General features: G+C 45.9%; 1 protein-coding gene across 2 annotated transcripts in view; it reads right to left on the bottom strand.

The window, feature by feature from the left end:
* Positions 1–2,087: 2,087 nt before the first annotated feature.
* The window catches only part of FNDC3B (fibronectin type III domain containing 3B), a 311,990-nt gene continuing 301,521 nt past the window's right edge, over positions 2,088–12,556 (bottom strand). For both annotated transcript variants that reach the window (XM_077348400.1, XM_077348401.1), the window contains exon 26: positions 2,088–6,381. In XM_077348400.1, coding sequence (XP_077204515.1) covers positions 6,070–6,381 — 312 coding nt within the window. In that variant the 3' untranslated portion in view covers positions 2,088–6,069. The remainder of the gene's footprint in view (positions 6,382–12,556) is intronic.

Raw genomic sequence — 12,556 nt, forward strand, 5'->3', positions numbered from 1 at the left:
AAAATGATAAGAACAGCCAGGATTCCAGTCATCAGCATAGCCTGCTTGCAGATGTTATAACCCTTCAGGTCTTAATTATTCCAGGGGGTTTTATGGGAGGAGGCCAATAACAATGTGCTGTAGAATCTTCTTTGGCCCCAACCAAACACCTGGCGGAAGAGCTCTGTTTAGCAGGCCCTTTAGAGCTGCAAAAGCTCCTTTAACTATTTCACCCACCCTACAGAAAATATGAGTAATATAACCCTTACCCCCCTCTGCTAATACATGCAATTTCCTTTCTCCTCAACTCTTGTATATAGTAGAAGTGCTGCAAAAGGAGCGGATTGGGATCACTGCTCGAATACAATGGCCCTATCATCACCTATAGGAAGTTTGTCCCTATACCCTGAGCCAGTGGGTTATAGTAGTTAGAACACTGGACTAGGAGAAGGGAGACCATGAAGCTTGTAGAGATGCTGAATGAGTCAGATGCTGTCAGCCCTAACCTACTGTGGTGGATATGGCAGTGAGAGAAGGGGAGAGGGAGTCTCTGAGGGAACTGCCTTCTGGACCAGTGGTCCCCAACCTTTTTATCACCGGGGACAGGTCAACGCTTGACAATCTTACTGAGGCCCAGGGAGGTGGTAGTCTTTTGCCGAAGGACGCCACCGCCTGAGCCCCTGCTCCGCTTGCTTTCCCGCCGGCGCCCCTGACTTCCCGCTGCCCACTGGGGGGCGCTGCCAGCAGCAGCTGCGCAGTGCCACGTCGGGGGAGCCCCAGCTATGGCGGCCGCTGGAGAGCACCACAGGTGAGCTGGCGGCAGAGTGGCAGGGCAGCCCCCGAGGCAGCAGTCAGGAGGAGGACGAGGAGGAGCTGCGGTCTGGTACCGACTGATCCACGGACCGGTACCAGTCCCTGGACTGGGGGTTGGGGACAGCTGTTCTGGACTATCCACTCCCCCCATTCTGGCCTCTCCTACAGAGGTCTTCAAGATGCTGCTGGATTCTTGCTCTTTTCCACTGTAGCAGGTAAATCACGTGCTCCCTAAAGGTCTCTTTATTTGGAAACCAGCTGCTAAACTACGGCCAAATTTATAAGGGACTTAAACAGAGATCCCCTCCTGAGAGATTTGATTCCCCTTCCTCTGAACAGGTTACCGCAGCAGGTTCAAGTTAGCTCTCCCCCCCCCCCCACAGAACACCTTACCAAAGAACCTACATATCCTTGTCAGCAATGATGGGAGCTTGACAGGGTGGGCGTCACACAAAAATATGCTTCCTTCCCTAAAGAGAACCTCTAGGCCTAATGAAAAAATTAGTGGCAACCCAACTCTCACAAGGTATATGGAACACGTACCTGCTCTGGCCTCCTTGGTCCCCCCACACACTCCTTGGCCCTCATTCCCCCCTGCTCTCAACCCCCTTACTACTTGCTTCACTGACCTCCTCCCTGGTCACTCCCCCCCCAAACACAGAGAGACACAAACTGCTTTCCCTGCATTCCCCCTGCCTTTGCCCCCCTTACCACTTGCTTCCCTGACCCACTCTCTAGCCTCTCCCTCCTCCCTCAGACACACCCAGATTCCCTCTTCCCTCCCCTCCTGCACAGCAATGGCTGGGCCTGCTGCTGCGTTGTTCCAGCCCACGGAGGCTGCGCATGTGGCTACCACCTCTGCCCATGGAAGTCATGCGTTCTCCACTTTGGGCCACAGAGATATCGTGGCCACCACTTCAGCCCTCATGTCTGATTCTCTGGCTACTTCAGCATGTCAGTCACATGGGGGCAATGCTGAGGCTTTTGGTAAAACTCTATAGCAGGGGTAGTCAAACTGCGGCCCTCCAGATGTCCATGGACTACAATTCCCAGGAGCCCCTGCCAGCGAATGCATCTGGAGGGCCGCAGTTTGACTACCCCTGCTCTACAGTAATAAACTGGCTCAAACCATAGAATTTTGACCAAAACCCAGAAGCATCACCCCTCTACATAACCCTGCCATGCTGACATCACTTCCGCACTGCTTGGCTCAGGATGGGTTTGTGTAATTCAATATATATATTTGCAGTCAAAATTCTGACAGAGATCACCCTGCAGAAAAGAACGTTCTGCTATCAAGAAAGAATTAAAACATTTATTGGGCATAAATATATTACATATACACTACAGATACAGTTAAGTCTTACATACAGAGCGTAATATTTGCAAAAATCTATACAGTAAAATTGATATGGCAGTTTTTTTTTAATACAATGCATATGAAATAGTTAAAATTTACAATACAAGAAAACTTATGATTATTTCTCTTAAAGTTGAAAAGCTTGGAATGTATGTCCTATAAGTGAGGTAAAAAAACTTGTATATTTCTTTCTCAATTTTAAAGAATTGTGCAAGGATTATATTCAGAAACATTCAGTTTAGGGCACTTTTCCATGGTAACAGTGAATACTGATTTACTGTTGGTGACAAAACAGGATTAGAAAACTACAACATTTCAAGTTCATAAACAACAAAAGGCAGATAATATAAAAATGTTTCTTTTCCTTTTTTTTTTTTAAATAGTTTCTTAAAATACTTTCCCCACTTTGTATTTTTTACAATTTCTTTATAGCCTACAAGATTTGGGAGCTGGGGGAGGGAGGGGAAGGTGGTTTTTACACAGCTGATGCTGACAGGAAAGTCAGGAAAGACGTCAAAGGAAATACAAAGAGACCAGCAGCCAACCATCTCTGCCGGTTATGGAGGCGGAAACAGGAATGGTTTGAATTTGTAACACTTTATTCTACGGGTGAGTTACAGCCGAGGCCCAGGGGATTTATAGGACACTAACTCTGTGTTTAAAAGAAAACCACTGAAGTTTTATGGAGGTGATCGTCTTCGATGGCAGTTTTAAGGGGGGGGGAGAGGAGATCTCACTTTGAAACTAATAAAATATATAACAAATTAGTATCAAGAGGATAAAGTGTTACAGATTGCCCCCCCCCCTCACCACGTGGACTCACCCTAGGTAAAACTACTCCATGTTTTTCAATACTCAGAATGTATCAATTCAGAGAGCACGCTTTTTACGAAGTTTACAGTAGTTTTATTTCCCCTTCTATTCAAAAGATTTTACCAAGGAAATCCTCGGTGCAGAGAAGCTAGAACAGCAACCTGAATATTTGGGGCAAAAGTAAATCTCTTTGAATTTGTGGCCTTCCCAATTCTTCATTTTCTAAAATGCCTAGGCCTAATCCAGCAAAAATTACTAATCCCAAAGGCCTGTAGGAGCTCACAAGACATACAGTAGTCATGGGTGACTTCTCCCACTGAGACTTGAGTGCAACTCGTCTTTGAGATGGGGCTGTGTGTCCCCCCCCCCCTCCCACACTCCTGTTATATATAAAAAAGATAATTCCCCCCTTTTCAACCCATAATCATCTATATGCAAAGGTCACATGAATTTCATAGAACAAGTAAATGGAAACGAAGAACCCCCTCCAGAAACATTAGACAAGCCACGACTCTGACCAAAGGAGAAAATGAAAGCAAATTAGCTTAATGCCATTAGTTTTGCAAGGCAAAAAATTGATAACTAACTATACTCAATAACAAAATACAGGATCGTTGTACTATTTTGCTACATCTAGAGAGGCACACAGAATACTCCATCAACCTTAGCACTTTCTTTCAAGAGATGTCATGATTTTTATTTTATTTTTTTGGCTACATGTAAACTTTTCCATCGAGAGCGCCAAGGCAAACCCCATTGGCCACCGTACAGCATCGTACTTGGCGGCTTATTGTGTTCAATGCTGGGAGGGGTTCCTTTTTTGGCATTTAATACACAAAGACGCTCCCATTAAAAATCCTGCACACGCACAAGAAAACTGTAAGAAGGTTAATAATACTAGGAATGCTGGCAGGGTACAGGCGTTTTACCTAAAGTACACTTGTATAAAATGACAAAAAGAAAATATAACATGCTACAAGGGGGCAGGGGCGGGAGGGCGGGAATTTAGTACATAAGTACACTTTTAAAATTTGTTTTACAATAAATAATAAGATTGCACTGTAATTGGCGTTTAAAGTACTGTATGCAGTATATAGTATAAATAAACCTAACCAAAAAAAAAATTAATAATGTTGGTTTTCCCCCATTACTTTGGTTATGGGAAGATATGCTAGCACAGGACGCTGCGTCACAGCACAGAGAACAAAAAAAAAAAAAGTATTGACACAAGCAAAATCAAAATAGCAAAAATATACACAAGTTTGTTTGTTTTTTGAAAAAAAGCAGGGATATAGAAAATATGGAGCACAATTCACGGGAGACCCCTCCAAGCACAAACCCTGCTAGAAATAACGGGAGCGATGCAAGCTCTACTGAAATGAATGGGGCTCGTGACCAGAGGCAAGTTGAAGGCCAAGGAGGCAAGTCCCAGAAGAGCCCCTGGGGAATTGTACCCTGTGTCTGTTGCACCCTTTTGGAATTGACTCGCACCTCCTACTGACTGATATCCCTGAGGCACTTAAAACAACATTGACGTCATATAAATAATCCAATGACTCCAAGTTTAAAGACAAAATAGAACAACGACAACAAAAGATCAAGGATGTTGATGGATGAACGTACACGTTCTGGCCACCGATGTAAGGACAGACACGACATTCTGACGGGAGAATGACGGCCACTTTTCCAACGATCGCTTAAAAATACCAATTCAAGGCCGAAGCTAGATATTACGGAGCGTGTGTGGCCGATGATAAAACTGGCAGCCTCTGGTCTCCTCCGGCTGCGTAACGTCTCCTACTATAAAACATGAGACTCGAGACTGATGCGTTGCAAATTCCCGTGTGTCTGCAAAGCAGCAGATGTGGAAACCGGGTGGGGCTGGAAAGAGCGTCGCACTGCATTAGTGTCAAGTGATGCCTTTTATAATAGCAGGCGTTACGGGGACCGGAGAAAGCGCAGGGCTGCCATTTTCAGTGGCAGCATCGAGCTCTCTGTTAACTTCTAGGCTCAGTCGGAAGTTCCTTAAACTGAACTCATTTCGATTTTCCCCCCAAGGCTGAGAGATCCTTTCCTCTTCCCCTTAAGTGGCTGACGGACTACAAAAGATGGCGCTACGTCAAGGTAATGCTTTATATAAAACAGCAAAGGCAGCAAACTTACGCCAGTTCTAAACGTATAAATCAAGATGAATATAATAAAAATCTAGTGATTGGATTAAGAGTAAGTTATATACAAAGGCGAAACAAGTTAAAAGCAGCTTTTTTTAAAAAAAGAAAAGAACAGCTGGACATGGGAGTAACTATTGCACAATGCCCTCTTAACATTACTGCTATAAAATTAAAAAGGTAGAAAACCGTAATGCTTTTGTCATTTATAAAGCTATTTGGTTATCGGATTTGTTATACAGGCGGTTCATAGTGCGCAAACAGCTGGAATAAAGAAGACTATTATTGTAAAAGGACTTCAGGTTGCAGGATAAATTATTTGGATTGAAATGTGCTAAATATATAGTCGATAATGTCGCAGGGTTTTGCTTTCCCCTCCGCTTTTTAACCGTAAACCGGGGGAGGAGGGAAAAATGAAATGTAGTGATCATACACAACCATACCGTCCATCCACGACTGTGTATTGTTGTAGGCACTGTAACCGCAACACACTTACACACTGGTGGTTAAGGGCTAAAGATGCAGAAGAAACTAAAACCATCAATAATCCCGACTTATTAAACTGCACCTTACAAAACAAAAAATGAAGGCAGGCTGGTTACAGTCATGAGTCCTGAAGAACATGTATGGAACAAAACACGAGATGTTTGCTTTTGGTTTCTGGCTTGGATGATTTCTGAATATTGACCACTTTCCTTCGAATTTCAGAAAGGTGCACCCAAAACGTGGATATTTATTAGATAGGACTGGCACTCCCTCCCCCATCCCCGCTCCAAAACCCATGAATCCAGGGGGAAAACGTATAAAATGTATTGGAAAACACAGCTGGAAAAAAAAAAAGAAGAAAATTTAAAAAGGAATATCTGAATAAAACATGTGGATTACAATGTGTAGCATGACTTAAAAACGCCGCCTCAAAAGCTTGTGTTCTGGACTCTACTTCATCAACAAATATTGTAGTATGAAGGCAAATAAGATGGAGACGCTTGCAAAGCCCAGGACGAGGAGGGCCGCAAACTGTTCGTCAGAAGGCATCAAACTTTTCGTCTTAGGATCATCTATCCTTCCCGGCTCGTGTGTAACCGGGGCCTCACTTCGCTGGAACATAAAGGCAACAGATGGGCTGAAAGGTCCGCTAAGTTCTTGTGAGGTATCCAAACACCGTCGGCAAACACACACGCGAAATCGATAGTCTGTGTTCGTTTGAAGGCCTGAGATTTGGAACATTGTCTCCTCTCCTTTGTACACCTTTGAAGAAAAAAAACAAAGCAAAGGTTCAAAGTTGGCTCGGGAAAGAGCAAGCACTTTTCGCTGGGAGCCACACAATTCCAGCTCTTGGATTCCAAATACAAGAGTCTTCTCAATGAGAGATGTTCGAGGACTGCTGGGAAATCAAGACCCAACACCAAGTGGTTGTTAAACTCCTCCCAGATACTCTATGGATTGCTGGGTAGCTTAATAACCCACTATTTGTAAGATTTCTACGCTTCCTGCCAGGGATATAAATCAGCAAATACATGTATTTAACAAAATAACACATAGACATGATTGTTATGGCTTCAGCGTCAACAATAAATGCAGTTCATTCACTCATAGGCGTATACATTGTCATGACCCCAAGTTTCCTGCCCCACCCCCTCCACTTTGTTTATTGCCCTTTCCCCATGGCCCAGGTATAACTGCTAGGCCACCTCTGGTGTCTCTGTCAAAGACTCTGTCTGTGAGCATATGCAAAGTGCTGACTCTGAATTCTGACTTCCACAATAAAGACTTTTGCTTAAAGCTTCATCCTGAAGCTCAAGAAAGTGAGCTTCAGTCTTTGGTGTGAGTTTGCTGGGTCTCAACTGCTTGGTTCCTGACATACTTGCTCAAAAGAACAACCAACGACAACTAAAACCCCAACAAACACTTGTTAAGAGCGGAAGATCTTCTGCATCCCAATAGTCTCTAGCGAGAGAAGGTACCCTTCTTAGAATGTAACGGGTAGAAGGCCTGGGACAGGTCAGGGATATGCCTGTGGCCATCACAAATATACATTCTAGAGCAGTGGTCCCCAACCTTTTTTGGGCCGGGGACCGGGAGGGCGGGGAGAGGGAGGCCTGGGGACCGGGGGGGGGGGAAGTGGGAGGCGCGGGCACCAGCGTTCCGGTGTGTGCAAACGTGCTGGGGCAGAGCTGCCACACCGGCGCCCACGCCTACCCCGCGGCGCACCGCTCGCCGCGCCGGGAGTAATTGACCGCCAAAGTGCCTCCCTCCTCCCCGCCATAGCCCAGTCCCGAGGGCTCCATGGCCTGGAACCGGTCTGCAGCCCAGGGGTTGGGGAACACTGTGAGTACATTGCAAGTGAGATACATCATCTGCTCCATTCCAAGACATTTTATTTTTCAGAGTGTTGTGCCGAAACCAATTCCGTCACACTTAGGAACACACGGCTGACTTCAACCTCAGGTCGTATCTCTCAGTTGGCTGGAATACAGAGAAAGGCTGTGTTTGACAACTTCAGAGGATGAAGGGTTGCTACTGGCTGGGGACCAATGAAGAAAACACAACAGTCTATAGTTCTTTAGCTACAAGTTTTGGGGAAAGAAGGTGGGATGCAGCATGGAGTTGCTGCTTGTGGAAGCACCCCTGGCTCACTCACAGACTATCAAGCGCAGTCCTGTTCAACTTCAGAAGGCCTAGAGCTGCTGGAAGCGTCCTACAAAATTAAATACTGCAGTTCGTTGAAATTCTGTTCCCTGATACGTGCACTGTAAAGTAAAGAACACATTCAAAAATGCCCTGAGACATCTATTGGGCAAACAATTAATCCAGGCTTTTAAAAATTAAGCCCATATGGTCAACAACTGCATTTACTTTGCAGTCATTAATCCTCCCCACACTATCAGCTTTTGGGCTGGAGAGTTTATGCAGCAGGGTCAGTGCTAGTCTATGACCTCTTAGATCAACGATGACGGGATATTTATCACCAGGATACAACAGCGGTGTCTGTGCCCTGGCTTCCAACAGATGACTCAGTTGCTTTCTGACAGATGGAAGGATGATTGTCCTTCAGTGAGGGTAATCAAACAGTGGCAGAGATTGGGGATGAAATCTGTCCACCGATTCACGTGCAATAAAGGAAACAGCAGATTCCACCAATGGCACCAGCATAACGTTACAAATGGGGGAACTGAGTAAAGAAGGTTTTATTGTTTCCCTTCAACGCTTCACGGCAGGAGAATTTACCTCCAGAAATAATAATCATCATCATCATAATTAAAAACCTCCTTACAATTACAATAAACAACTTGGTAATTTCCATGCCCAATGTATGCATAATTTCTGTAACCGCCAACAGGGAATGAGTATGCACTGACATGCATATTATATGCAACGAAAACTGAAAATTGGGAATTATTCATTTTTTAGACTAATACTTTAATGAGTAAATATTCTTCGCCAGTCTCCAAAGAATACCGAGCAGAAAGAGCCAGCTTCCTACATACAAACTACAGCCAGGAAAATGATGCGGTAACTATTTCTCCTGGGTACATTTACCCATTATTCTTATTATTATTATTAACAACATAGCTAAGATTTCGCCAATTCATGCTAATAAAGCAGGGAACTTATGACTCAGTGAATGAGTCACAACAAGTGGGAGCAAATAAGAATTTGCATTAATGTCTGGCAGGTGGTGTTCACTTTTAGTGGGGAAAAGTAGTGAAAGACAGTTATCAGCAAGCCTTCCAAACAATCCAGCTAGCTAACAGTTGGTATTGCGTATAACTGCAAAGCACTACAATGCATTACGAGTCTTTTAAGCCCTTGAATTAACGTCGTGATTCTTAATAGGAGCCCCCAGGGAGATCTCAACAAATCTTGGGAGGGAGGGTGCTTAGGATTTTAGGCAGTGCCTTTTCATAACTTGCAATCATTTTTGAAAGCTCCTTGACATTGTTGACCCAACTTTGAAGAAAGACCTCCTAGATATCCCCCCCACTTCCCCAGATGCATAAAAACATGGCACATTGCCAACAAGAATTAAACCTAACACTGTGGCTGATGGCCATTAGGCATAAGAGTCTCACTGAATGTATACCTGGGATCTGAAGAGCCTATGTATATTTCATAAATATCCCTATGAGATTAAGTTGTCTTATATGGAATACTGGTTTACTACTACAACCACCACCACCATTCTGTACCACTATATATGTATGGTAAGGCCTTGGAGGAGGAGCATGTCTCATGGCTTAAGCACCACTCAGCACTTAACACCCACTGAAGACAGCTGTCCTGCCCCTGAGTGCCTCCTCCTCCAACCAGCAGCCAGCCAATCGCCTTCTGTCCCTCACCCCTGGCCACCCCCGCCTCCTTCCACTTCCCTCTGAGGCTCGGAGGCTGCAGATCTCTGCTGCGTGAGAGCTGCCCCTGCCGGTGAGTTCCCTAACAGCTGCCTGCAGCCTTTCCAGGTCCTGGGGAGGGGGGGGGTACGGCCATCCACAGAGTTCTTCCACCCCCACCCCCCTAATCTAGCACCCGTTGTATTCCTGAATGCAATGGGCTTGGCCCATAGTCTTTATATATAGCCTGCCTTACTCACTGAGACAGAAGGCATTTTAGACTATGACTAACAATTCAATCAGGCAGCATATGATCAAATAAACAATGCAGTCGCACTAGAACCATAAAAACACACCACAAGGAACTGCTTCAAGCAGCCTTTCTCAACATTTTTACCATTGAGAAACCTCTGAAACATTCTTCAGGCTTCGAGAAACCCCAGGAGTGGCCTGATCGTGTCGAATACGGTTGAGTAGCATAACTGTGTACATACCCAACTGGGCATCGTACAATTCCGCATGACTCCTACACCTGCCGTGCTCGCGTTGTGACGGCAGAGACTGCAAACGCAGCACCCGTGACCAGCGACCGTACAACCGCTCCCCACCACTTCCATGTCAACCGGTGATACGGAACTTATTTGTCTTTTTGGCGGTCCAGAGTTATCTGTAAAACTCTCCTTCAACACTGCATTTCAAATGAATCCGCTTTCCTCCTGAACGAACACGCCGGCCTCAGGAAATGTTTGCCGTGCACCACTGTGTGTGTGCTCAACTCCTAATCTGGAAGAAATCTAGATTTAGGTATCTAAATTCCATACCAGATGACCAGATTCTATATGGAAATTCTTTATTTTAAAAAAGTAATCCATGAAAACGTACAACAAACCCAGCACTTCCACATGGAATAGAAGATTCTGACGTTGTCACTGCTAACCTTTGAAATCTGTAGCACACCATGGATCAGATGTACACTGAGGGTATATCGATGTGCAATCAAGCTGTGGGTTTGAAGTACACCGAGACCACCACAACCACTATATGAACTGCATCAGTGGTCCCCAACCTGTGGGCCGCGGTCCGGTGCCAGGCCGCGAAGGCCATGGCACCGGGCTACGGCTCCCTCTCCCCGCCCCCCCTGCAGTAAAAAACTTCCCAGGACGCAAGCTTGCGGACTGGGAAGCTTCTTACTGCGGGAGGGCGGGGAGAGGGAATCAGGGCCGGGCCACGATTCGGGCCGCGATTCGGCCGCGCATCGCGCATTTGTGTGGGCGTGGCCCGATGTGTGGGCATGGCCCGCGCGGGCACGGCCCGCAGGCGCGGCCCGATGCCCTGCTGGTCCCCAGCCTCAGAAAGGTTGGGGACCACTGAACCGCATCACAATCCCGGTCTTGGCGCATCTCACGTCATACAATTCCTCACGACTCCTACACCTGCCACACTTGAGTAGAGATCGCAAACACAGTGCCCATGACCAGTTACTATACAACTGCTCTCTACCCCTTCTATGCCAACAAATGGGTAAAACGAAGAGCTCAGGATGGTTTCCAGGCTTCAAATGTACACCACGAACGCTGCCCTTTCCAGTGCCTTTGCCTGATTACATTTGAATGCCTATCTTTCTCTGGCTCTGCGCATTCTCTTGCTGTCAGCGAAAAAGTGCGATGATGTCAAAAAACAGAACCAGGGCGTTTATCTCTAGATGCATAAATCTGCCAGAGGAACATCTTTTCTCCTTTCTCCCCAGTAAGGAATTAAAGGTAAAGGTAAAGGTAACCCCTGTGCAAGCACCGAGTCATGTCTGACCCTTGGGGTGACGCCCTCCAGCGTTTTCTTGGCAGACTCAATACGGGGTGGTTTGCCAGTGCCTTCCCCAGTCATTACCGTTTACCCCCCAGCAAGCTGGGTACTCATTTTACCGACCTCGGAAGGATGGAAGGCTGAGTCAACCTTGAGCCGGCTGCTGGGATCGAACTCCCAGCCTCATGGGCAGACAGCTTCAGACAGCATTTCTGCTGCCTTACCACTCTGTGCCACAAGAGGCTCTTACAGCAAGGAATTAGGATAGGACAAAGACTTGGTTCCCTGAAGCCCAATCTTCCTTTTTTTATTCTCACAAAAAGGTGCAAATGGCATCTAAACTGCTTCTCCCCGTTTGAGGGTTCCTTTGCTTTGAGGTCAGCCCAGGGTAACTGCTGTACATTTTTTTGTAAGTGGCCTCCAATGACCTGGAAGTTCAAACAGGGCCTATTTGTTTCCCTACCGCCCCCTTTGTGCTGAAAGTGGAGGGTACTCAGAGTCAGGACTGCAACCCAGCTTTCAAACAAACATCTTTCTTTTAATAAGTGAATGAAATAAAAAGGGTCCCTGGGACAGACAGATACCCAGTGATGCAAGATCAGCATGACTGGCATGATCAACCAAAAGCTTCAAAGTGGACTGGAAAACATGTTACAAATAACTCTTTGCGAGAACAACAACATTTTTGCTAGCAATGCTTCATGAAAGGCAATTATAGGCCATTTTCTTCGCACCTACACTTGCATTTGCTTGACTCAGATCCCGCTACTAAAAGCATCTCCGAGTAAATGAGACAACAGATGAAGTACACTCAAGTCTGCAAATCTGGTCCTCCCCCCTCTATGCTGCAAATCTGTAGATGGATCGGCACAAACCGTCAAACTCTCTCCAATCTGTGCTTCAATACACAGCACTGTGAGGCCAAGGTCCTTATCGTGTTTTGCTTCAATGAATCACAGAATCACAGAGTTGGAAGGGGCCATACAGGCCATCTAGTCCAACCCCCTGCTCTACGCAGGATCAGCCCTAAGCATCCTAAAGCATCCAAGAAAAGTGTGTATCCAACCTTTGCTTGAAGACTGCCAGTGAGGGGGAGCTCACCACCTCCTTAGGCAGCCTATTCCACTGCTGAACTACTCTGACTGTGAAAATTTTTGTCCTGATATCTAGCCTATATCGTTGTACTTGTAGTTTAAAACCATTACTGCATGTCCTCTCCTCTGCAGCCAACGGGAACAGCATCATGAAGAGAGAGGAAGGGAGAGACACTTGGATACAACTATGTATCCTGCCCT

Source organism: Paroedura picta, chromosome 8 (genome assembly GCF_049243985.1).
Source record: "Paroedura picta isolate Pp20150507F chromosome 8, Ppicta_v3.0, whole genome shotgun sequence".
In the NCBI taxonomy this organism is placed as follows: Eukaryota; Metazoa; Chordata; class Lepidosauria; order Squamata; family Gekkonidae; genus Paroedura; species Paroedura picta.